The sequence below is a fragment of the Malus domestica genome, chromosome 02, assembly GCF_042453785.1.
Source record: "Malus domestica chromosome 02, GDT2T_hap1".
Lineage (NCBI taxonomy): Eukaryota > Viridiplantae > Streptophyta > Magnoliopsida > Rosales > Rosaceae > Malus > Malus domestica.
The window spans coordinates 7,885,750-7,911,570 of NC_091662.1; the positions used below are offsets into that span (position 1 = coordinate 7,885,750).

General features: G+C 38.1%; 3 protein-coding genes across 7 annotated transcripts; 2 read left to right on the plus strand and 1 right to left on the minus strand.

Moving 5' to 3' along the window:
• Nucleotides 1–752: 752 nt before the first annotated feature.
• On the minus strand, nt 753–9,684 carry LOC103412262 (TMV resistance protein N-like). Of its 2 annotated transcripts, XM_070814697.1 has the most exons (10): nt 9,083–9,684; nt 5,824–6,931; nt 5,405–5,701; nt 4,125–5,267; nt 3,738–4,007; nt 3,587–3,619; nt 2,719–3,468; nt 2,008–2,108; nt 891–1,909; nt 753–800 (listed from the first exon to the last, which is right to left on the minus strand). In XM_070814697.1, the coding sequence occupies exons 1-10, from the start codon at nt 9,580–9,582 to the stop codon at nt 793–795; spliced, it is 5,229 nt and encodes a 1,742-aa protein (XP_070670798.1). In that variant the 5' UTR covers nt 9,583–9,684; the 3' UTR covers nt 753–792. The 2 variants fall into 2 exon arrangements, with proteins under 2 accessions (XP_070670798.1, XP_028945255.1); XM_029089422.2 differs by having other exon boundaries at nt 753–1,909.
• Nucleotides 9,685–10,759: 1,075 nt separating this feature from the next.
• LOC103426753 (kinesin-like protein NACK2) lies at nt 10,760–20,225 on the plus strand. 4 transcript variants are annotated; one of them, XM_070814728.1, is made up of 9 exons: nt 10,760–10,978; nt 11,130–11,397; nt 11,501–11,601; nt 11,712–11,825; nt 11,908–11,989; nt 12,287–12,353; nt 13,008–13,068; nt 13,159–19,666; nt 19,767–20,225. In XM_070814728.1, the coding sequence occupies exons 2-8, from the start codon at nt 11,391–11,393 to the stop codon at nt 13,285–13,287; spliced, it is 561 nt and encodes a 186-aa protein (XP_070670829.1). In that variant the 5' UTR covers nt 10,760–10,978; nt 11,130–11,390; the 3' UTR covers nt 13,288–19,666; nt 19,767–20,225. The 4 variants fall into 4 exon arrangements, with proteins under 4 accessions (XP_070670829.1, XP_070670824.1, XP_028945272.1 ...); XM_029089439.2 differs by having other exon boundaries at nt 10,770–10,978; nt 12,287–12,397; nt 13,009–13,068; XM_070814723.1 differs by having other exon boundaries at nt 10,760–11,397.
• A 2,406-nt stretch (nt 20,226–22,631) lies between these two features.
• LOC103454020 (eukaryotic translation initiation factor 3 subunit K-like) lies at nt 22,632–25,136 on the plus strand. Its single transcript, XM_008393612.4, has 8 exons — nt 22,632–22,971; nt 23,074–23,130; nt 23,609–23,659; nt 23,748–23,810; nt 24,104–24,154; nt 24,235–24,301; nt 24,470–24,552; nt 24,682–25,136. Exons 1-8 carry the CDS (start codon nt 22,846–22,848, stop codon nt 24,883–24,885), a joined length of 702 nt encoding a protein of 233 aa, XP_008391834.2. The 5' UTR covers nt 22,632–22,845; the 3' UTR covers nt 24,886–25,136.
• Nucleotides 25,137–25,821: the final 685 nt, after the last annotated feature.

Sequence of the window (25,821 nt, forward strand, 5' to 3'; positions counted from 1 at the left end):
TGAGTTTTAGTTGTTACTAATTTTTTTTTATCATATACTAGCATATCACCACACATAAAGTGTGCATGAAAACTTTTTGTTTTTGTTTTTAAAGTAGGAGAGAGGAAGAGAGAGAATGTTGGAGTGGGGAGAGAGCTTTATTTTTTTTTTATTTATTTTTTTTTTAATTAGAGATTTGTTAGTGGGGAAAGAGCTTTAATTTTAATTTTTTTTAATTTTTTTAATTAGAGATTTGTTAGAATAATATGTAGGTGAGGTTTTGAAAAAAAAAATTGCAAAATTTTGATAGTTTGAAATCACATGTAGGTGAGGGTTTGGTTAATAAAGAGTGTTCTATTACACTATATTTGGATGAGAGAAATAAACTTGAAATTTGGATTAAAGACAGAATTTATAAATTGACATACACCAATTCTCTTGTTTGGATTCATAAATATAGAAATTTAGAATTTCAGCATGGAAAAAAAACTTGGAAATTGGAACCTCCAATTCCTAAGTTTAAATTCCATGTAAATAGGTTTCATTTTCCAATTTCTATGATTGAGAGTTTAAAAACAACAAATTCAATATTTAATTCCATTGTTCTTTTAGGTTACCAAAAACAATTCACAAATTCTATAGAATAAAATTTCATCATTTAAATTTCCGTCATTTTAAAATTCCTTAGTAATCTGAAATTTCTTCATCCACACATAGTGTTAATATGTAGTTTAAATATATAAAAAGAAAACAGAAAGGCAAACACAAGACAATAGAACAAACGAGTTTTCGGTTTGCAAACTGAAATGGTCATCAAACAGGCTCTTAGTTGTAGAGATGAGTGAAGTGCAAACAAATATGTACATAGCCAAACTCCTAAGAAATCTGAAATTGCGGATCATCTCAAGCAGACGGTTGCTCTTGCTCCTCTTCCTCCTCAATATCAATCTGCCTGCGTTTTGGATGATCATATTCATCATCGACGATATCTGAGGATTCACGTGGATGGGGCCTCTTCCCAAGACTACTCGTTGGTCTCAAGACAATATCTGACGATATCTGAGGATACATGTTATCGTCAGGATTGCTGTTAAAAAAACCGTTCTCTGTGAATTCACGGGCAATTTCTTGTACCAGATCCTCTTGCAAGTGAAGGTTTGAGGGTAAATCCGGGGCTCTTAGGTTGTATGTGTTGTTACCATCACCACCTGTGGAATTGTCGCTGTTTGCAGGGGCTTTGAAGCTGTTATTCCCGCTTGGAGCAGGGCCGTGACTACCAGGCACATTGGAGGTGGATGGTGCTGCCGCTGGATTGTTGCCTCCAAAACTCACTCCATTCCTCCCAACACTCCCATTTGCACTTGGGCAGGGAAGAGATTGTTGTCCTCCCCCGCTGTTATTGGACATCTCCTGTAGCAGTTGCTGGATCATTTGTTGCTGCAAGGCCTGGTTACCCTGGGAGCCAGTTGAATGAGTTTGTTGTAGCAAGCTATTGGAACTAAGTGACCGCTGCTGTAGCTGCTGTGGCTGTCGCGAGGGTAGATGGGCACTTGACAAGGCACTACCAGGTAAGTTGTGCATGGATCCCGGTATTAATGCGGCGGCACCTTGGAATGTTGATGATGGGATGCGGTTGGAATTATTGAAGGAAGAAGATGCCTCCTGTTGAAGAGAGTTTGCATTTGAATTCATAGAGTTGTGTCTCAAAAGCAGATTCTGGTAAGCTCCAGGACCGACCATCTGATGGTGGTTGTTCATTTGGTTATTCAGTCCAGGATGCAATGCCATTAGCTTATTGAGTGTGTTCCTGTCAGTGGGCAAACCCTGAGCACTTGCTAACTGCTCCATTTCCTGCATCTTTTGCAGCCCTAAGTCTTTCAACGACTGCAACTCCAAACTCTTTGCGAGCTGCCGTCCAGTTGTCGGTACCCTGGAGAAAGCAATCAACATCAGTGTAGCCCTTCAGAATCGAAGTCTAATACCCAAGAATTCAACAAAAGCACTTCACTGATAGATTCATAAACTCACATATTGCTGTTTGTTTGTAGATCCTGCTGAGAAATCCCATCAGATCCACTGTCAGCTATTGTGCTTTGGCATTTCTGAGCAACTTGAACCAACTGATTCACCTGGAGAAAAAGTATGCTTCATAAGTGCAAGGCATAAAGTCTGCCCAATTGAACCTACTTTTATTATCTGCTAAAATTTTGGTCTGTTTAATTAAATTGAATCACTGACCAAAAGAACACAAAGATATTAGGAATGTTAGCACAAGTACTAAAATCAAACTAAGATGGTTCACTGGAAAACAATCAGATCAAGGAATAACACCAGTACAACCAATTTAACATGTCTTAGAGTTAAACTGTCTTTCTAGGTTCCAGAATTGCACATTTCTCATAAGTTAACACATGAATTAAATCACTGGATATCACTACCAGTCATCATATTCTCACAATTACCAAACTCAAAACTGAGAGGTAAGGTAACAATCAAAATTAATGATTAGAATGAGAAAATTGCTTCTAGCTAATGCATCTATCCAGTTTAATGCATAAGTCAACAAAATTCACACATCATTAGATAAACAATGCTGACGGATGGATACTCAAAGGATAGGAACATCTAAATAAGATATTTGTAACAAAAAGAAAAGCATATCTACAAACCCAGTTGAAATGGAACTGAAGAGAGAGAAAAGAAACAGCACAATGAAGTGCATTAAACAAGGGAACTCACAGCAGGCCGTTGCCGCTGATGATCTAAATATTGCCTCAGCCTATGATCACATACACCACCATCATAGGGACGCTTAATGGAAGATACTGGCTGCATTGGTTGTTGAAATTGCTGTTGTCTCAACTGCTGCTGTTGTTGTTGCTGTTGTTGCTGTTGCTGCTGCTGAAATTGGGCTCTCTGCATTGGATCCTCATCCTCCTCAATATCTGAGTCGGACGGTTGCTCTTGCTCTTGCTCCTCATCCTCCTCATCCTCCGAATATGAGGATCCACTGTCTTGGTTGCGCAATAGGCAGTGCACGCCGCAGCTTTTAATGGGACACCCATTGCGAAAACGAAATTCAACTTTACAAATATCCTTGTCCTCATCATACCAAATTCCATCAACTAACGCAAGCCTCACATGAGTTGCCTTTAAGTCCCCATGATAAAATATCAAATGGTCCAACTGTATTTCTCCGTTGATGGAAATATCCGTATCATCAGACAAAGGATGATAAGTAAATGGTTCAAGAACATAAGATAGAGCCAATCCTAATAACGTCTCCCCCTCTTGTAATTTTAGAGGAATTTCAAAACGAAACTCACTGCCTCCAACAAATTCTAGTTCCAAGTCGTATTTACACCTGTGCCATTCATCCCCTACATATTCTGGTAGAGGTTGAATGGTTGTGGGATGGTTAGAGGTATAGCTGAACCATTTTGGAACTTCATTGCCTGGGTAAATAATGCTCAAGGGCGGATATTCTTCCTGCAATAATAGATATATATAGTTAACAAAGTACAAACATTTGTGATCTGATCTCTCTTTCAAGTATCAACAAAATTAATTTTCATTTGAACATAAATTAAGAAGAAGAGAGACCAACCTTATTGTTTTCCAACCTTGCCACCAATATATCCTGCAATTATAGATATATATAGTTAACAAATTACAAACATTTGTGATCTGATCTCTCTTTCAAGTATCAACAAAATTAATTTTCATTTGAACATAAAGTAAGAAGAAGAGAGACCAACCTCATTCAACAAGTTGTTTTCAAACTTTGCCACCTCATCACTACTTAGTCCAGAGCAGTTACACAATCTAAGCTCCTCAAGCGTCGGGTGCAGTTGTGGAATTTTCTTCAATGACGTGCAACCATCCAGACATAACGATTCTAGTTTTGGTGGAAGGGCTGGAATTTCTCGAAGCCACTTGCAATCCGACAAGTCAAGAGTCAACAAGTTGACAGCTTGGCTAATACAATCCGGAAGGCTAACAAAATTGTTTCTTGACAGATCAATTTCCTGCAATAGTAGATATATATAGTTAACAAATTACAAATATTGTGATCTGATCTCTCTTTCAAGTATCAACAAAATTAATTTTCATTTGAACATAAATTAAGAAGAAGAGAGACCAACCTCATTCAACCACTCGTTTTCCAACTTTGCCACCTCATCACCACTTAGTCCAGAGCAGTTACGCAAGCTAAGCTCCTTAAGCGTCGGGGGCAGTTTTGGAATTTTATCCAATGATGTGCAGCCATCCAGATCTAACTCCCATAGTTTTGGTGGAAGGACTGGAATTTCCCGAAGCGTCTTGCAATCCCTCAAGGAAAGTTTCATCAAGTTGACAGCTTCGCTAATACAATCCGGAAGGCTAACAAAATTGTTTCTCGACAGATTAAGTTCTCTTAATGTGGACCAGCAATCAAGAGGCACAAAGAAATCACTTTCTGATAACTTGCATCCTGAAAGATTAAGAGACAGCCTGGATGAAACTTCATCAAACTTCACCTTCTTTCCATCAGGGAGGAGTTGGATATTTTGCAACTCACAACCATTTGCGTTCAATGTCTCAAGCCCACTAAAATAAGCAATTGGTGGCAATTCTCTTATGCCACTTTCTCCTATATACAAACATTTTAGGGAGTTGGATATTTCTGGGAAACTCTCGAGCCTTCTGCAACCTGAGAGAGAAAGTGATTTTAGGGACCTCGATCCAAGTCTTGTTGGAAACCTTGTAAGCTTAGAGCACCCAGAAAGACGCAAACTTTCAAGTTTATCGAGGAATCCAACCGAATCATCAACCTCGACCAAACTTGTGCAGTAACTTAGATCCAACTCCCTTATGTTTGGGCTTCCGGATAAGTCGGGGACATTTTGCAACTCACAACCAAATGCATTCAACTCCGCAAGCCCAGTAAGATACGCAATTGATGAAGGCAATTCTCTTATGCCACTTTGTCCCATATACAAATACTTCAAAGATTTCATCTTGTTCTTCTCTATTTCTGGAAATCTCTCCAGCCTTGTGCAACCACTAAGATTAAGCCGTATAAGGGATCTCAATCCAAGTCTTGTTGCAAACCTTGTAAGCTTAGAGCACCCAGAAAGATGCAAACTTTCAAGTTTATCGAGGAATCCAACCGAATCATCAACCTCGACCAAACTTGTGCAGCCACTTAGATCCAACGCAGTTATGTTTGGGCTTCCAGATAAGTCATGCATTTTTTCCAAAAATTCGCAACCACTTAAATTCATCCGTGTAAGCTTTGCCAAATTCTATAAAACCAAAAATAAAAACAAAACAAAAGTTCACACGCTTTAAAAAGAATATAATAAAACACTAGAGTACTTCTTTGGGAGATAAAATATATGTTTAAATAACAATATGATTCAAAATAATTTAAAGTATGTACCTTAAATCCCTTCAATTTTCTTATGCCACTGTGTGGCGCATTAAAACAAACAATATTTCTTGGATGAAAATTGGACGACAAATTGAGCACAACCGTATGCTTAATATCAACAATGGATCGTCCACCCAAGTCAAACCACCTTAAACTGTTGGGCAAATAATCAACGCGTCCGGAAAAGTTTGCATTACGGTTTATAAAAAATTCAAGATTTTTCATCTTCAAGAAGCTTTTTGCTTTCAAGGTTATCACCTCTGGTTTAGGCAGATTCACAACAATGCCTCTAATTGTCTCTGTTCCCTAAGATGGAAAAAGAAATAATGTTAACAAACAAGTCACAATAAAATCATCTTTTTTTTTTCTTTTCAAAATCATGCCAATTAAATCAAATGTAATTATGTACGAACATATATTCTACTTACTCTGCAATCAATTAGAACATCACACACATCTTCATGATGCCACAACCTGCTCCGCTTGCCTGGTTCAGTGAGCGATTCTTCGTAAACTATATGCTTACCCATTTTTTCTAGCAAGTTATGCATCAAAATCCGATTATGCTCAATAGCTATGATGGCTTTCTCAACGAGTACATCAATAATATCTTGACGTGCATTGAGCGTCAAACTTCTTAACATTTGTAACACGTAGTATTTATCTTCCCCCTTGAAGAAACATGCAATGTCTAGGAAAACTTGTTGCAAGTTTTTATCCCAGCCATAATAAGTTTTTCGAAGTGTTATTTGAATATCTGTATAAGGTTCTCCATTGTAAAAATCGTAACTGTTCAATACATCTTGCCAACGACCTATATTTTCATTGTGCAGATGAGAACCTATAAGATTAAGAGCCAACGGAAGGCCTTGAGCATGGACTATTGCACGTTGTGCGAGGCTCAAATAATCATTTGGAGGTCTATTTCTTTTGAAGGCATTCCAACTAAAAAGCTCAAGTGCTTTGTCGTATCCTAACTTTTGGACTTCATATATCCATTGACCTCCATAAAATTTTAGCAATTTTCTATCTTTTGTGGTTATGATCACTCTGCTACCCTCACCGAAACAATCGACATTGACCCAGTCTTTTAACCGCTCCAATTTATCCACGTCATCAAGAATTAAGAGAATCTTCTTTTGCCTCAACCGATTCTTAATAAGACTGGTTCCTTCATGAGCATTGACAAAGTTCAACTCCGCACCACCTAGAATTTTAGATAGAAGAGTCTTCTGTAGTTGGATTACGCCTTCACACTTTGTCAATGTTTCTCTAACATCTGCCAGAAAACAACTGCCTTCAAACTTATGAGCAATTGCATTATAAACATCTTTTGCAATTGCTGTCTTGCCTATTCCAGATGTCCCCCAAATCCCAACTACACGACGATCATTTCCACCGACATCTAAAAGCACTTCCACCTCTTTTGCACAAGACTCTATTCCAACTGGGTACTCAGCCACATGCAAATATGTGCGATTTAATTCTTGGGTTGAAATCTCCGCAACGATGCGGTTAATAAATGTAGCTTCACACCTACCAGTTAAAAAAACAATGACACATTTAATTTTGTTAGCATGGTACGGTAATGACACTAGCAATTTGGTGGCCTTTACCCTTTTTTTATACTCCAATTCATTGATAACTTTTTTTATCCGAAAACTTATTATTGTTATTTTGTTAATTTTTTAGCTGTAATCCAATTTTTTTAGCCGTAAAAATATCTTATCAATCATGATATAATACACACGTGTAAAGTTGTTACTTAACACCATCTTTAGTCATTGAGGTAATCTAATATACTTGTTACCTATTTAGTTATAATCAAGATTCATTATTCGCATTTCAGACACATTTAGTAAATCAAGCCATGCATCAAGATTTAAGATACAAATTAAAGTTAAAAACCAAATAGAAGTTACAAACTAAATCAAATAGAAGTTAAAGTTAAAGCTACAAACTAAATCAAAATCATTTTTTTTTGTTTTAAATTCTAAAAATACATCAAATATCCTATTAAAATACATAAAAATAGCAATAATTTAATTAATATTATCATTTTTTATATGGAAATAAATTCAAAATTAAAAAAACAGTTAAGTTACGAATATACCTAGAATATATCAAAAATGAAAGCACTTTAATCAAAAGTTCAAAGGTAACAAATGTTTAGTTTATAAATGTCTAAAATGAGGCATCTAATTCTAATTTTATATGGTATTGTATATATTGATTTTAAATACCATTATCATACCAATTATGTTGGTATGGTACAATTAGTGCACCATTACTAATGGGTACAAAAATTGGCACAAATTCGGTGTGGTACAATTGGTAATTTGGCTGGTACGGTAATATGGTGAAAAAATTCACACCTAGTAATGAATTTATTGCAGTTACATTTTTAAGCTTTTGGAAACAGTTTTATAAAAAACTCACATATTTGTTCTTATATTAATTTTATTTTACCCATTTAGTACTCTTATTGGCTAATAACTAGATTAGGATGCTGCATATAAAGATACTGATATCGTAGAGTTATATTAAAGTTTGATGACATGATGTATTTTGGGACGCATGGTTCGATGTACTAGAATATGAATAATATGTGGCAGATTTTGGAATTTTGTGTTGTTGTTGGGCTACTCTAAGTGCTAACAAAGTCAAAAAAACATTTGCAAATTAGATTTAGGCCTAACCCGTTCAAATCAATCCCAACCAAATTGTCGACTATGGTTTTGGTTTGCTTCGGTTTAATTCAGAATTTTTACCAAGTTTCAACCAAACTAAATCATTATATCGTAATTGATTTGACATTGTTTTGGGGTAAACAGTAAACTTGATCCAATCCGGATTCTGCACTTTTTAATTCTCAATTTTTTTTTCTAACACTTCTTAATTCTTCAATCAACCAACATGATTCAAAGTAACAAACGATTTAAAAAAAAAAGTAAAGATGTTATTTTTATCATCTATTTGTATTACTCCCTAATAAAAATAAACTCGCATGTATTGGTAGACCTTAACTTTATTAGAAAAATGATACAAATAAATAATTAGTGCAACACTATTTTTAAAAAAATTCCAAATTCCCAACCATACATTTTTTTTGCCATTTTTTTTTTGGTTAGAAGAATACAATAATATTGAGCCCTAATTTATAACTGATATTCTCTCTTTGTTTGAAAATTATTGATTTAGCTTGATTTGCTTTATTAGCACACTACATATTATTAAACAATTAATATAATGACTGTTTACGCCTAATAAGATTTAAAAGTCAAACAAAAATTTTGAATACCCCAAAATCACTTTTAAGGTGTATCCCAAAAATTATTTTTCTGCAAGCTCTCAAAGCCACTCCCACCCTCCATAATATACAAACTCTAACTAATAAAAGTAAAAATCCATTGATAAACTTTGTTTTATGCATTGTATGTCACTTTCTAATTTGAAATCACCAGAAATGCATGCATAATCATACAATATGTAAGGTGTGTTCAAAAACATGTGAAGTGTATTTAGTATGTGAGATATACTCAACCGTATGTGTGATGTGAATAAAACAACCCTAAATGCCATTAAATTGAGAAAAATATTATATTTGTAAAAGGAAGTAGTAAATTCTGAAATATAGAGTAAAAACAACTCAAAAACCATATGCAGGAAGGTCAAAAATAAACGTACTCTTTCTCGTTGAGAGTATCTCCTTTCAGATTTGCTGCTTTTGTAAGAGCTGTGCTCCATCTTTGCACCTTCTCCGGGTCATTCTCATTTTTGCGGCTAGGAACAGCAAACGCAACACCATAACTATTTTTTTGGTGTCGGACATCCGATGGATCCACCTTGTAGAAGATTGGCCTTGTCATTTGTCCTTTTGACTCTCTACATTCAAAGATATGTACGAGCTCGTCCAAGCACCATCTTGAAGATGCATAGTTTTCAGAGAACACGATGACAGAAATTCTCGAGTTTTCAATTGCTTTGAGAAGAGTTGGTGATATATCTTTTCCAGTTGGAAGTTCCCTATCATCAAGGAAGGTGCGGATTCCGAGACGGACCAAGGCATGGTACAGATGATTTGTAAAATTGGTGCGTGTATCCTTACCTCTAAAGCTCAAAAAGACATCGTATTCCCATGAAGGAGTAGTGCTGAAGGAAGAAGAAGGGACAAGTTGATTGGCCATAGGAGAATTAAAGCCAGACCATAAACTAAAGAAAAGAGGCTCTCAAAGAATTGGAATATGCAGTATGGTATGGTGTATGGACAATGGACTCTCACTTGTTATATATATATATATATATATATATATATATCAGTCATCATGCTTTTTCTCCCTACCAACGAAGCAGCTTCTTACTTACTACCTTTCAATGTGACTGATAAAGTCAAAGGATTAAAGTTTGACACGAAACTTCTCCTCTCTTTCGTTGCAATTTCATTTCATCAAACAGTTTGTTTTTTTGTTACCGCCGCGCTCCTTTTTCGTATATTCAAAGATCTGATGATCTTGATGGGTCAATTCATCGTCTCATCACACTATTATTAGTTGGAAACCACTCAGCTACAATTATTTACCTTTTTCTTTCGGTTATATAATAAAATGATTCTATTGGACAAATTATTTTTTCCACTTTCAAGCAATGCGTACCGATGAAATGCAATTTCTTTTACATAAAACATATTAATTAGCACCATAAATATGAAGGAAATCAAATTAACCACTGACATGCCATCAAATGTACATGTTTGAATTTTTATTTTTACACTATAAATCGATACTAAAAAACTCATAAAAGATTATGAAAAAATATAAAACACATAATAAATATGCATAAAACACGAAACAGATGAAATATATATATGAAACACATCCAATCTTAAGTGAGGTAGTGTTGTTAGTGTTTATAATAAATTTATGTATACTAGTGTATATAACATCTAATGTAAGTTGACAAAGAATGATTTGTTTCAATTATACCAAAAAGAATTTCACCATCTAAATCACTTAAATGTGGTGAATGTCTGCCGTTGGATTAGTCAAAAGTGCCATTAGGCTCAATATTCAAGGCAGCAAGTGGCCGGACAACGGACGTGGGTGGGATCACTTCCTGTAGAAGCTGGGCGCGTATGGGATCGTGTGCGTCAGTTTCCGTGTTTGTGCTTCAACGCATGGCTCTCCACTTGCAGAAGTGGGCCACTATAATAATAGATCAGTATAGAAGAGAAATCTTTGCCGCGTACTCTTTGTGAGGATTCATGAGTTCTCAAATTATATTCGTTCATTGTATATCGTGCGATCATAAATTATTGTAAATTTTTATTTAATATTAAATATAAACTGTACTTGACATAAAATGATCACACGATGCATAATAAACGAATGTGATTAGAGAATGTTCAAGATCCTCACAAAGAGGATCTGGCAAGCATCCTCTCTCTTGGTATTAAATTTGTTGAGAGGACAAAAAATTTCAAGAATACGAAACGAGTCTGATAGATTCAGTTTTTATGATTTATGTTTTAGGTTTTGGCAATGAACATGATTTCTTTATGCTAATGCTTTGATTCTGTTGTTGAAGGTAGAGTTTCGTTTTCGCCAATTTGTATCGGTTAAATTTTGCAATCCAAGAAAAGTAGTTCTCTAGGAATTCTCTGGATTGTTCTAGATCGAAAATGTGAATTTTTATGATCGGTGATGATTCTGATTGATTTGGCTTCTGTTGTTCTTAGAGTGGAGGTTAGTAAGTGAAGATGATGCCGGGGACACCAGCAACTCCGTCGGCTAAGCTACGAAGGACTCCGGGTGGTTCAAAAGTCAGCGAGGAGAAAATTTTGGTCACTGTTCGTTTGAGGCCGCTGAACAGGCGAGAACAGGCAATGTATGATCTTATAGCTTGGACTGCTTGGATGAGCACACCATAGTTTTCAAGAATCCGAATCATGAGCGACCTTCAAACCCGTACACCTTTGAGCACACCATAGTTTTCAGGAATGAACGGTAACTGAACATCTAGCTACTAACTCGTAGACTTCTATGTCATTATATCCTGTGCAACATGGTCTTCGGCCGATTCTAAAGTTGCCACATTTTCTTTTGACAGCTACAATTTTTGCATACGGGCAGACTAGTAGTGGCAAGACATTTACCATGAGAGGAATCAGCGAAAATGCAGTGAGGGACATCTTCGAACACATCAAGAATGTAAGTCATAGTTCATACCATGACCTTTTATATAGCCTTTGGAATCCTCTTGGTACTGCTATAACCATTTTGTTGCTTATGCCTTTGTTGCTTTCTTTTTGATCTCGTAGACGCCAGAAAGGGATTTTGTTTTGAAATTTTCTGCTTTGGAGATCTACAATGAAACTGTTGTTGATCTTCTGAAATGCAAATCTGGCTCACTTTGGCTTTTGGATGACTCTGAGGTATTTACAAGAAACTTTCATGATGGAGATCAAATGGATTCCTTTTCATGCTCTAACATTTCATTCCCCCTTTTTAATGTAGAAAAGCACCATAGTTGACAAGCCACAGGAAGAAATTGTTGAGAATGGCGAACATTTGAGGCACTTAATTGGAATTTTTGAAGGTAATGTGTTAATTTAAGTTCATTGCAAATTGTAAGGTGTTTGTCCAAAACTTGAGATGATTTGTTGAATTGATGGAGTACAATTGTTGTTCCAATGAACAAATGTGGTGTTAACTATCTGTTTTGTAATTGTGTTTCCTAAGCTACTGGCAGTAACTTCTTATCATCCAGTGAACATATTTTCCCATTTGAATGAGAATTGGTGACAAAATATTAAAACCTTTCTGTATTGCATAAGATGATCTGTGCATCATATTTTCTGTTTTGTATGATCTAATTGTAAAGTTGTCTTTGCAGCTCAAAGGCAAGTGGGAGAAACTGCCCTAAATGATAAAAGCTCAAGATCGCATCAGATAATAAGGCTGCTAGACATGATGAATTTATATTTTTTTAAATGTTTCATGAAAGGTTGACTCTTATATAGTGCTTTATGAAGACCGTATTATTAGCTTGTCATCCTCCTTTATTTTCGGTTCTTCCTTTCTTGAGTTGGAAACTTGGGTTACACATTTTTAAGTTGAGTCAAGTTTCCTCCGCAGAACAATGTTAGGGCTGGTTTGGTATTGCTGTGCTTTGAAAAAAAGCTGCTGTGAGAATAAGCGGCTGTGCTGTGAGAATAAGCGGCTGTGAAATAAAGCCAGTAGAGTGTTTGGTAAACTTTTTTGTGAAAGTGCTTTTGAAAAAAAAAGCAGGATGATAGTGTGTCTTTTCATTAAATGAGCACTGTAGCTCTGTGTGCTTTGAAAAAACTGGCTTTTTTTCAAAGCAGCAAATAGCAGCTTCAACTTTTCCTTTGATTTTCAGCTTATTCTCACAGCAGCTTCCAAAATAAGCCTTTTTTTTTCAGTTTACCAAACACAAAAATGACCCTCAGCTTTTTTTCACAGTGGTTTTTTTTTAAATCACCTCAATCCCAAACGGGACCTTAATGTGGCAGCCATAAGCCATCATGCATACAAGCATTATTTTACTCAAGCATGCATAAGGGTAAAATCACCAATTTGTTAATTTTTTTCCAGACCATAGAAAGCAGCCTCCGGGAGAGTTCAGGGTCTGTGAAGGCTTTTGGAGTGAGTTTGGTAATGTTTATCCTCACTCAGGTTTTTTGGTAGTAAACAAGAACGAAATTTTCTTCCATGGGTTTTTACTAGAATTCTGGATATCTGCAGAACCTTGTGGACCTTGCTGGAAGTGAACGTGCCTCCCAAACAAATGCAGATGGTAAAGGATTGAAGAAAGGCAGTCACATTAACCGTAGCTTGTTGACACTCACAACCGTTATCAGGAAGCTAAGGTAAAGCTGCTGTCAAAATGTTGATGACTTAGAGCATCTGTAGCTCTTGTTCCTTTAGTTTTGTGCTATATGTTCATGTTCAACTTATCCGAATCCTGCCTTTTGCTTTGGTGGAAACAAAAACCTTGAACTTATTTGCATTTTAGCATGGAAAGCTCCAATATACGCAAACAGACACAAATGCATGAAATTACATGGTACTCATCTGTGAGCATGAAAGTCCATGCTCAGCAGTGGTATCTAAAAAAGAAAAGTACTTTTTTGCGATAATAATGGAAAATTCCTGTATTGTAATTTGTTGAAAATGTAAGTGCATGCAAGCTATACAGGATATGTATGAAGGAGCAAAGACTGCCGTAAGAACTCATGAAGGACAAACCGAAAGCTTTCCCATAACTGTAGGATTACATCAAGGCTCATCCTTAAGTCCTTACCTTTTTGCGTTGGTAATGGATGAGTTAACAGGACATATTCAAGATGATATTCCTTGGTGTATGCTTTTCGCAGACGATATAGTGTTGATAGATGAAACTCAAGAAGGGGTAAATGCAAAGCTTAACCTTTGGAGAGAAGTGTTAGAATCTAAAGGTCTTCGCCTAAGCCGATCAAAGACAGAATATATGGAGTGCAAGTTCAGTGCAAATGGAGGCCAAAACGAGTTAGGGGTGAGGATCGGAGATCAAGAAATACCAAAGAGCGATCGTTTTCGTTACCTAGGATCTATCTTGCAAAAGAACGGAGAATTAGATGGAGATCTCAACCATAGAATACAAGCTGGATGGATGAAGTGGAAGAGTGCATCCGGCGTGTTGTGTGACCGCCGTATGCCACTGAAGCTCAAGGGAAAATTTTATAGGACGGCAATAAGGCCGGCGATGCTGTATGGCACAGAATGTTGGGCGGTGAAGCATCAACACGTACACAAAATGGGTGTAGCGGAGATGAGGATGCTTCGTTGGATGTGTGGGCACACGAGAAAGGATAAGATTAGGAATGAGGATATCCGGGGTAAAGTAGGAGTAGCCGAAATTGAAGGAAAGATGAGAGAAAATCGGTTACGGTGGTTTGGACATGTGCAAAGAAGGCCTACTGACGCTCCGATTAGAAGATTCGACTATGGGACAGAGGTTCAGGGCCGAAGGGGTAGAGGAAGACCTAGGAAAACTTTGAGAGAGACCCTAAGAAAAGACTTAGAGTACTTGGATCTAACGGAGGACATGACACAGGACAGAACACAATGGCGTTCTAAGATTCATATAGCCGATCCCACTCAGTGACTTGGATTTTCCAAATCTCCAACCGAGAAGTTGTCCTCGCTCGAGAAATTAAGGGAACACTACCTCAACCTACATGCTCCACTTACAAAGATTCAACATACAAGCTTCAACAAAAGGAAATTCAAAGAACTTAGCGAAGAAGGCTTTGGTGATTTAACACAATACGTTGAAATGAAGGAAAACTTATTTATTGATATCCCCAATAAGTTATAAATATGTACATATACTTGAGTCAAAATAAACAAACAAGAGGGAGCCTTCACAAAGGTTGCTTAGGAGAAGTCTCAGCAGTCGGTAGAGCCCCAGAAAGAGAAGGCACCGGAGGGGGATCATTCGGAGCCTCAGTACTGGACAGAACCCTAGAAGGAGGAGGCATCAGAGGTTGATCATTTGGAGCTTTATTACGCGGTACAGCCCCAGAAGACGAAGGCAATAAATGCCTTTGGAACAAACCCACAAATCTCTGATGATCAAGTAAAACCTGACCATCAGATTCCTTCATCTGGTCAAGCTTCCTCTTCATGTTTGTAGCATAGTCATGTGCGAGCCGGTGCAACTGTTTATTCTCATGCTTGAGCCCTCTAATCTTCTGTTTGAGACTCATCACTTCAGCAGCCAATGATTCAACTTGGCAGGTTCGAGCAAATAGGCGTTGGGCCATATTAGACACAGAACCTGCACACTGAACACTAAGAGCCAGAGAATCCTAAACAGCCAACTCATCAGACCGTTTGGAAAGTAGTCTGTTATATTTGGGAGTGAGAAGGTTTCTGGCCACTACCGCAGCGGTCATATCATTCTTCATCACGGAATCCCCAACGGTAAGAGGACCAGTAGGGGAGACGAAGGATGGGCGCCATATGTTGTCTGGAGAAGGCGGGGCTGCCTCTTCAACAAGGTTCAAGTCAAAACGATGGTCGGAGGGGCCAGACATTTTCAAAGGTGTTAAAGAGAGAAGAGGTCGGACAAATCAAGATCTTAGAAGTGCACGAATGGAGCTTCTACTGGTGGATATTCAAGTGTGCTTTGGAACTTAATGTCAGCCCCTATAAAAATCGGCACTCGACGAAGCTTCAGAAATCGAAGAGGCGCCTGCTCAGAAATCGAAGAGGCGTTTGCTTTCTCAAAAGCTGGGCAGCTCAGAGACCACGAGGGTCGATCTCAGAAATCGAAGAGGCGTTTGCTTTCTCAAAAGCTGGGCTGCTCAAATACCACGAAGGCCGATCTCAGAAATCGAAGAGGTTTGCTTTCTCAAAAGCTGGGCTGCTCAGAGACCACGAGGGCCGATCTCATAAATCGAAGAGGTTTGCTTTCTCAAAAGCTGGGCTGCTCAGAGACCACGATGGCCGATCTCAGAAATCGAAGAGGCACCTACTTTTCCAGCCTTGTCAGCACCTGTCACACGCACTCAGCTTTGCGGAAATTATGGGCATTCTGTCGAAGATTTCTGGCGAAGTAGAAAGCACATAAATCGTACTGTTCAATCACCCACTTCCCACACGCAACAGTAGCTCATGGGTACCACATATAACTTTGCCAAAGTTCCCTGACAAAGTTGAGACTACTTTTCCAGCCTTGTCAGCACCTGTCACACGCACACTCAGCTTTGCGGAAATTATGGGCATTCTGTCGAAAATTTCTGGCGAAGTAGAAAGCACATGAATCGTACTGTTCAATCACCCACTTCCCACACGCAACAGTAGCTCATGGGTATCACATATAACTTTGCCAAAGTTCTCTGACAAAGTTGAGACACGTGAAGCTTGCAGCTCTCACTACATCGCTCTGACCAAGAAGGGTAAAAGAATAGCAAAGAAATAACACTAACAAAGTTTAGACACATAAATTTTGAAGGCCTAGCTACCATATTATTACCCACAAGGGTAAAGGAACAGTACCACTGCTGGATAATTGGAAAGTCCCGGTGTGTCAACCTCTGTGCTTCGTGGCAAGGTAGACTAGCAAACATGCCCAACCTTTACTCACATTCGAGAAAACACTCCCAACAAGATTGCTTGCACCAAAATCGAAGAGGCATCGCCCTCCGAATCTCGAGAGCCTGACTCCCAACATGATTACTTTCTCAAAAATCGAAGAGAGGGTAAAGGAACAGTACCACTGCTGGATAATTGGAAAGTCCATGTGTGTCAACCTCTATGCTTCGTGGCAAGGTAGACTAGCAAACATGCCCAACCTTTACTCACATTCGAGAAAACACCCCCAACAAGATTGCTTGCTCCAAAATCGAAGAGGCACCGCCCTCCGAATCTCGAGAGCCAGACTCCTAACATGATTACTTTCTCAAAAATCGAAGAGAGGGTAAAGGAACAGTACCACTACTGGATAATTGGAAAGTCCCTGTGTGTCAACCTCTGTGCTTCGTGGCAAGGTAGACTAGCAAACATGCCCAACCTTTACTCACATTCGAGAAAACACCCCCAACAAGATTGCTTGCTCCAAAATCAAAGAGGCACCGCCCTCCGAATCTCGAGAGCCAGACTCCTAACATGATTACTTTCTCAAAAATTGAAGAGAGGGTAAAGGAACAGTACCACTGCTGGATAATTGGAAAGTCCCTGTGTGTCAACCTCTGTGCTTCGTGGCAAGGTAGACAAGCAAACATGCCCAACCTTTACTCACATTCGAGAAAACACTCCCAACAAGATTGCTTGCTCCAAAATCGAAGAGGCACCGCCCTCCGAATCTCGAGAGCCAGATTCCCAACATGATTACTTTCTCAAAAATCGAAGACACCGCTCTCCGAATCTCGAGAGCCAGACCCCCAGCATGATTGCTTTCTAAAAAATCGAAGAGGCATCGTTCTCCGAATCTCGAGAGCTAGATCCCCGACAGGATTGCTTGTTCGAAAACCGAAGAGACACCACTTTCCCAACTTCAAGAGCCGGATCTCCTTGGATAAAGCTTGTCTGTAATCTTCACACGCAACATCAGCTTTCCAGATACCACAGACCACTTTTTCAAAGTGCTCTGACAGAGTTAAAACTCGTGAAGCTGGCAGCTCCCACTACCGTGCTATGACCAAGCAGGGTAAAGGAATAGCATTATTACTTGATGTTAGGGAGACTCCTATATATGTCGGCCTCCATCCCCAACGGACAGGCAGACCTGCAAAAATGCTCAACCCTTCCTCTTATCTGAGAGGGCACTCCCAACGAAGCCTTTCGAAATATTCAGCTTTCTTTCCCCCCGATAATACCTCTGTAAACAAGCTATACTAGAGCAAGAATATCTCATATCATCAGGGTTAAAAGCAAGAGTATCCCATATCATGCTTTTTCCCTGTCTTTTCCTTTGGCCTTGTTCTTACCTGCAAGACAAGGAGAAAGAGAGCAATCAGTCAGCACTTGGAATCAAGCTTCCAGCCAGGAACTGACTGCCTGGAACCCCTTACCTGATTACTTACCTGGCATTGCTCTCGAGTACTTATCTTCAACATCTTATGCTTTTAGGGAAGATACCGCATCTGCCTGAGGAACAGATAGGGCAAGTGAGAAGGATACAAGGAAGCATGTGGAGACAAGCGTAACAGCACACGTGCCGATACATCCACTACTCTGTCAAAAGCAAAAGTATCCCATATCAGCAGGGTCGAACGTACTCTAGATTTGATGGACTTGTTTTGACCCTTAAATTCTTCAGTCGGCCTTATACTCTGGAGGAAACCAGAAAACCCTCCAGCCCAGTTCAAGAATAAGCCTGTGGAAAGTTACTTCTTCAAAAGCAAAAGTATCCCATATCATCTCTTCTCATTTTTCTTCTCTTTATCCTTCATGCTGCCTGCAAGATAGGGAGAATGTGAACAATCAGTCGGAGCTCTGATTGCTTACCTTGTCTGTTACCTCTTTCAGCAGATCCCCTAGCTCGGCGACTTGGGGGACTCCTACTACATGGTTTGTATCGCGCTTGACCAAGCTTGAAACTACAAGTAAGCTTCAAGTGACATTGATACATTACCTTGTGCATCTCCACCAGTTACAGATACCACCCCTGGATGGAGGAAGAGTACTTCCAGAGAAGATGCCACATCTACCTATGAGACAGATAAGGAAAGTTAAGACGATACCACACTCCAGTACTTAGAAGTTTCGTGGTTACGAGATCATTCTCCCACAATATTTCCTAATGTCATTTGTACTAAATCATTCACTTGTACTCCCTAAAGGAGAGCTTGAACCTATGTACTTGTGTAAACCCTTCACAATTAATGAGAACTTTTATATTCCGTGGACGTAGCCAATCTGGGTGAACCACGTACATCTTATGTTTGCTTTCCTATCTCTATCCATTTATATACTTATCCACACTAATGACCGGAGTAATCTAGCGAAGATCACAAAAAGTGACCGTTTTCACTACCTAGGATCTATCTTGCAAGAGAACGGAGAATTAAATGGAGATCTCAACCATAGAATGCTGGATGGATGAAGTGTAAGAGTGTATCCGGCGTGTTGGGTGACCGTCGTAGGCCATTGAAGCTCGAGGGAAAATTTTATAGAACGGCAATAAGGCCAGCGATGTTGTATGGCACAGAATGTTGGGCGGTGAAGCATCAACACGTACACAAAATGGGTGTAGCGGAGATGAGGATGCTTCGTGGGATGTATGGGCACACGAGAAAGGATAAGATTGGGAATGAGGATATCCGAGGTAAAGGAGGAGTAGCCAAAATTGAAGGAAATATGAGAGAAAATCGGTTCCGGTGGTTTGGACATGTGCAAAGAAGGCCTACTGACGCTCCGGTTCGAAAATGTGACTACGGGACAGAGGTTCAGGGCCGAAGGGGTAGAGGAAGACCTAGGAAAACTTTGGAAGAGACCCTAAGAAAAGACTTGAGTACTTGGATCTAACGGAGGACAAGACACAAAACCGAGCGCAATGGCGTTCTAGGATTCATATAGCCGACCCCACTTAGTGGGAAAAAGGCTTTGTTGTTGTTGTTGTTGTATTCAAGGGAGGACCCTCCGACAAGATCTACATGGAAGTCGAACTCAGAAGATTGCTATGGTTGGAGCAACACTTCTCGGATCTTGGTAATGCAAGCACGGCACTTTTAGGTGATGAACCTGCAGGCTCCGTTTCAGCCGGGTAAATTCTTTCGAGTATTTTTAGACTTAGTACCCCAATCACACTGATCATATATTTGAAATATAATCTGCTGAAATATTGATGTTCTATGAATTTGCAGCATCAAGGCTCTCAAAGCAATAGAGGGAGTACTTAGCTAAGAGGGTGAGTTCCAAGCTGACAGCGGACGAGAGAGAAATGATGTACGCGAAATGGGAGATTCCGCCCGGAGGGAAACAGAGGAGGTTGCAGCTGGTGAACAAGTGGTGGACAGACCCCCATAACATGCAAAACGTGCGGGAAAGCGCTGAAGTTGTTGCGAAGCTGGTCGGCTTCTGTAAATCGGGTGAGCACATTAGCAAGGAGATGTTTGAACTGAATTTCGCGCAGCCGTCGGATAAGAAGACGTGGATGGGGTGGAACTTGATATCAAATCTTTTGAATCTGTAAACAAGAACTAAAGTGCTTTCTCTTCACTGTTGTTACAAATGAAGGTTTTGTTGTATAAATTTCTGTCACGATCAAGAATTGCCATGTATGTATTACTTTGATGCAATGAATGTAAAGGGTTATTTTAGTACTTCTGTTCTGTTGGGCTCGTGAATTCGAACACATGATTCCGGGTGTGAAAATAAATGCTTTTTCAACCGTGTTGCTTTATTTGAAAAACCAAATGAGAAATAATATTAGAAATACTATAAATATATATAAATTGCAACCCTATGAAGCTTCACTTTTCCCTGCGATTGGCTTTGGGTCTTTTCTGTGCAGCTTAGGTGGAAGGCGAAGAAGGCCCTCTGCTGTGGGCCCGAGGCATCAGTGGTTTTTTCGTTTAAATTGTTTTGTAATTCCCTTATGAGCATTCCAATCCGCTGTAGCACAATACAATGAATTCTCATTAAACAACCAAGTTCGACTCCTGGCAGCGGAAAAATGTTTTTATTATATAATCTTTTATTGGCACGGAAAAGATTAGTTGTGAATTCTTTAATTATGAATTTTTTATCTTTCAGATTTTCATTTGGAAACCAAAAATTAGTAGACAACCAATTTCTCATATTTATATAATTAGTCGTTAATTCTTTAATTATGAATTTTTTATCTTTCAGATATTCATTTGAAAACCAAAAATTAGTAGACAACCAATTTCTCACATTTATATACTTCTTTTAAAGGAGATATCCCACCATCCATTGGTGACATACCTCCCCCATGTAGCCCCGATGCATGAGGCATTAACATAAATTTCTCACATTTATATACTTCTTTTTAAGGAGGTATCCCACCATCCATTGGTGACATACCTCTCTCATATAGCGCAGATGCATGAGGAAGAAACATATTTTTGGTCTCCCAAGTCAAATAGTACGTCAAAATAGAGCCGGTGGAAGGATTCATGCCCAAGGAGTACACCTATGAGAATGTGAACTTGGATTGGAGCTCCAACTCTTTGCTCACTTTGCGCTAAACAAATCCTTTGGAGTTACATTTATATGATCTTTTTTTTTCTCAATAATACGGTAAAACAACATAAAGTTCTGAATTATGATCAAATTTCAAGTTTATTTTTCTCAACCAACCAAAGCATAAACCTTAGAAAGAAAAATTATGATAAAAAAATAAGGAATGGTTTTTATCACAAATGGTCTCTGAAATTTACCCTCACCATCAAGATGGTCCCTGAAATTGAAAATCAATCAATGTAGTCCCTAAAAATAAGTGTCGCAAATCAATGTGGTCATTCCGTCACAATTTTGTTAAAAATTTCGTTAAGTGCTGATGTGACACATAAATGGGCCCCATAAGTTTTACGGATTTTTATCACAAATGGTCCCTGCAATTGACCTACACCATCAAGATGGTCATTAAAATTGAAAATCGATGAATGTAGTCCTTGAAAATAAGTGTCGCAAATCAATATGATCATTCCGCTACAATCATGTAAAAAAATTTGTTATGTGCTGATGTGAGTTAATAATTACTTAAAAAAGTTGTCTAAATATTTTTTTGAACAATAGAATATTTTTTTTTATAATAGGACCTACTCCGAAGAGAGATCCCTTCCATAAATTCTCAAAGGCACAAGGCTTAACCAAGGCCTAAGAGGGGGTTTGGAAATAGTTTTCAACTAACAGTAGACGTAACTTGGTTATAACCTCATTATCTCAAGGCAGACCTCGTCGTTCTTTGAGTCACAAGACCACCAGGAAAGCGCCAAACAAGCTCTCAAGATTTAACAGTGATGTCCCAGAAGTCGTTGACAATTAGCCAAGTTGTCACCAAAGGTGATCTCAATCCAGATTCAATTCGGTGAAGGGTGTCGAATTGTGTAAAAATGAGTGTATTGAGATTTTTTTTAGAGAATAGACAGCGAATAAGGTAGATGAATGTGGACTAGGATTAGAGGTAATTGTAGGACTGAGTTTTTGGGTTCACAACTTTTTATTAACTATTAAATTATTAAACTTATTTGTAATTTTTTTAAATTTAATTAGATTTGTGTGATTCATTTATGTGTTACATCAGCACATAACAATATTTTTGACAAAATTGTGACGAAAATGCTACATTGATTTGGGATACTTACTTGCGGACTACATTGATCAATTTTCAATTTCATAGACCATTTTGATGTCACGGGTCAATTTCAGGGACTATTTTGAATGTTGCGGGTCAATTTCAAGGATCATTTGTGAGAAAAAAAGACTTATATGACCTATTTATGTGCCACATCGCGCTTAACAGAATTTTTAACAGAATTGTAATGGAAGAATCACGTTGATTTGTGACACCTATTTTCAGGGACTACATTTTATTGATTTTTAATTTCAGGGATAATCTTGATGATGATGATCAATTTCAGAGATCATTTGTGATAAAAACCTAATAAGGAATTTCCCAAACAAAAACAGGAAGAAAAGGGTATATAAGTAATTTGACATGTTTTCAATCGCAAAAGCAGGACTCTAGACGAGAGCAAGTGATTGTCCCAAAAAAAAAAAAAATACGAGAGCAAGTGATTGTCCCAAAAAAAAAAAAAATACGAGAGCAAGTGAAGCCGTCAACCCTTCTCCCTTTGCTCCCTCTCTTCGTTTTCTCTACTTTTATTTCGTATCGAAGTAGAACGACGATACAAAATTCAGAGACAGATTCTTTCGAATAATCAAAGCAAAAAAATCAAATAAATAAATCGGAGAATAATGGGAAGAGAGGTTCCACAGCAACAGCAGCAGCAGCAGGTGGCGCTCGCTGTGGAGCAGCTGCTCGCCGTGAATCCGTACAACCCTGACATCCTTCCCGATCTCGAAAACTACGTCAACGAGCAGGTCTGTATCTCTATCTCTATCTCTGTCTCTTGATTGAAGGAAATCGATACTTGGGTTTGATTAATTTCCATTGAATGACTGGGTGATTTGCTTATTTTTTAGGTTTCTTCGCAAACCTACAGTCTCGATGCCAATCTCTGCCTTCTTCGCCTCTATCAGGTAATTTGAGAGTTGGGATTTTTAATTATGGTTGTGTTTTGTTTTAGAATTAGTGCGAAAGTGAATTCTTTTTAATTGGTTTATGTTTTGCAATCCATAATTTACTGCAAAAATGAATGCTTTTTAATTGGTTTTTTATTTTTTAGAATTCATAATTTACTGAAAAGCGGAATTTTTTAGTTGGTTTTTGTTTTGGATTGTTTAATTTACTGCAAATTCTTTAGTTGGTTTTTGTTCTAGACTGTATGATTTACTGCAAAGCTGAATTCTTTGTAATTTGTTGTTGGATTTTGTTTTAAATTGTATGATTTACTGCAAAGCCGAATTCTTTGTAATTGGTTTTAGATTTTTGATTCTATAATTTTGCTTGCCAAGCTTTATTCTGTTTAATTGGTGTTTGTTTTTTACTCTGTAATTTACTGCAAAACTGAACTTTGTTGTTTTTTTTTTTTTTTTTTTTTTTTTGCTTCGGGTGCAGTTTGAGCCGGACCGTATGAGCACCCAAATTGTTGCCCGCATCTTGGTTAAGGTCTGTATGAATCTTGTGCTTTGAAACCTTTCTTTTATTTGTAATTAAGAAGGGTGTTTAATGTTTATGATTGCTAATTGATGTGCAGGCATTGATGGCAATGCCCTCTCCTGATTTCAGCCTCTGCCTCTTCTTAATTCCCGAAAGAGTGGTATAGTTCTCTCATTCGTTTCCTCCTCCTCACAATGTCATTATTTTCGTTCACGTGTGATGAAGGTTCAAATAGATTGTGCGCTGTGTGTCTGTGAGTCAAAATTGCAGAATGGTTTTCAAGTTCCTTGTTTATTCAGCTCTTATTAGTTTCTGGTTTTCTGTGTTTGTCATCTCGGAGAATTCCATTATCAATGAGATATTTCGGGTTATGGAATGTTATTCTGCTTCTTTGGTCATTGAATATTGTTCAGCTAATTCCCTCTTTTGTTTGCTCTAATAATTCTTTATCAGCAAATGGAGGAGCAGTTCAAGACGCTAATTGTTCTATCTCACTACTTGGAGGTATGTTTCTCTCTGTAGTGTTTGCATTCGGGTCCTCATTACTCATGCATAGCTTATAAACCTACTCATTTCCTTTGCAGACTGGACGATTCAGTCAATTCTGGGATGAAGCATCCAAGAATCGTCACATAGTTGAAGCTGTTCCAGGTATTTTATAGATATGTTTTTTTTTTCTTTTTCCGTGAGATATATGGTTTCGATTTACAGAATTGTTATGGATTTTGTCCAGCTACTGGTTTTTTGACTAACATCTTTCGTTTGTATTATATGGAATGTTGTGTGTTACGCATGGACTTACAAAATAATTGGCTGCAGGTTTTGAGCAAGCAATCCAAGACTATGCAGTTCATGTTCTTTCCTTGACATACCAGAGGGTTCCCAGATCTGTGCTTGCTGAGGTATATTTTTTATATTTATACATATTCCGCAAAGTGTTTAGGACTTCAACGCTTAATCCTACCAGGGGAGGGGCATTGAATTTTTTATATTGGGCTCTGCAAAACGTGTAATCAATTGTGCTGTCACAGGCTATCAACATCGAAGGTTTAGCCCTGGACAAGTTCCTTGAGCACCATGTAGCTAATAGTGGTTGGATTCTTGAGAAAGGTCAAGGCAGGGGTCAACTCATTGTTTTACCTCGAAATGAATTTAACCATCCTGAGCTGAAGAAAAACACTGACGATGGCATCCCATTAGAGCACGTGGCTCGCATCTTCCCCATTCTTGGTTGATCATCGTCTCTGCTGATCTCTGTGCTTATGGACACTCTTGCCATATTTTGAACACAAACTTGAGCATTCTGAGACCAGCTGCAGCTCTAACTTTTACGATTACATGGCTCAGTTGCTTCATTCCGTCTTCGGTAGCTTTGGTTTATTCTGTTTGAGACTTTTGAGTTTTATGTCGAAAACTAGACGGCTGCTTATCCGCGGGATTCCTTGACTGTAATTTTATTGAAGCTATAAATTTTCTTATTCGAAAACTTTTCCGAGGCACCACAAAACCTACTCCTCTCCCTCCTTTCTGTTCTTCCTTTTAGCCGTTTTCGATCGCTTAGATTGATAGCTGTTTCTTCTCAGTTTCGGCTGGCTCCTTGATCATAAAAGAACGAAGACATTTTAGACAAAATGATCTTTGAGATTGACACAACTCCTTTGGTCTTTAAGATTTCAAATCGATAGAAGTGATTATTAAGTTTGCCCACCATCCCTTAATTATAGAAAAACTAATGAAAATGACTTGAAAACTTTGAGTTTTAACGATAAGGACAAAATAAAGGGTAAAGTGATAGTATTAGGTTTGACTTTTTAGTATAAAAATGTGATTTTTCGTTAAAGTGAACAATACCAGGAGTTTTTCGTTAAAAAAGAATCAAAATAACAAAAACACTCTCGATATAATAAGCAATGGGCCAAAATAGTTTGACAAGAAGTGAAGATATTTTGTCATTTTTCTCCTTATTTAATGGAGATTTTCACTGAAGAACCAAAATAATTGACGATGAAAAAACTTAAGAGACCAGCTTTATCGATTTTAAATATTAGGAACCAAATTAAAAAATCATGTTAATATTATACACTATTTTGACTAAAAAACTCTGAACAAATAAAATTTCACCCATATTATTTGCTCGTTATTGTATAAACAATATTATAAATTGACAATCA

Coding starts and splice junctions, on each gene's coding strand:
- LOC103412262 (XM_070814697.1), bottom strand. CDS start 9,582: ATGGCCAATCAACTTGTCCCTTCTTCTTCCTTCAGCACTACTCCTTCA. Junction 5,268..5,404: donor GAAAATTGAAGGGATTTAAG/GTACATACTTTA, acceptor TTGGTTTTATAG/AATTTGGCAAAGCTTACACG. Junction 1,910..2,007: donor CTACAAACAAACAGCAATAT/GTGAGTTTATGA, acceptor TGCTTTCTCCAG/GGTACCGACAACTGGACGGC.
- LOC103426753 (XM_070814723.1), top strand. Junction 11,602..11,711: donor TCTTCGAACACATCAAGAAT/GTAAGTCATAGT, acceptor TTGATCTCGTAG/ACGCCAGAAAGGGATTTTGT. Junction 11,826..11,907: donor GGCTTTTGGATGACTCTGAG/GTATTTACAAGA, acceptor TTTTTAATGTAG/AAAAGCACCATAGTTGACAA.
- LOC103454020 (XM_008393612.4), top strand. CDS start 22,846: ATGGGAAGAGAGGTTCCACAGCAACAGCAGCAGCAGCAGGTGGCGCTC. Junction 23,660..23,747: donor TTGCCCGCATCTTGGTTAAG/GTCTGTATGAAT, acceptor ATTGATGTGCAG/GCATTGATGGCAATGCCCTC. Junction 24,302..24,469: donor CATAGTTGAAGCTGTTCCAG/GTATTTTATAGA, acceptor AATTGGCTGCAG/GTTTTGAGCAAGCAATCCAA.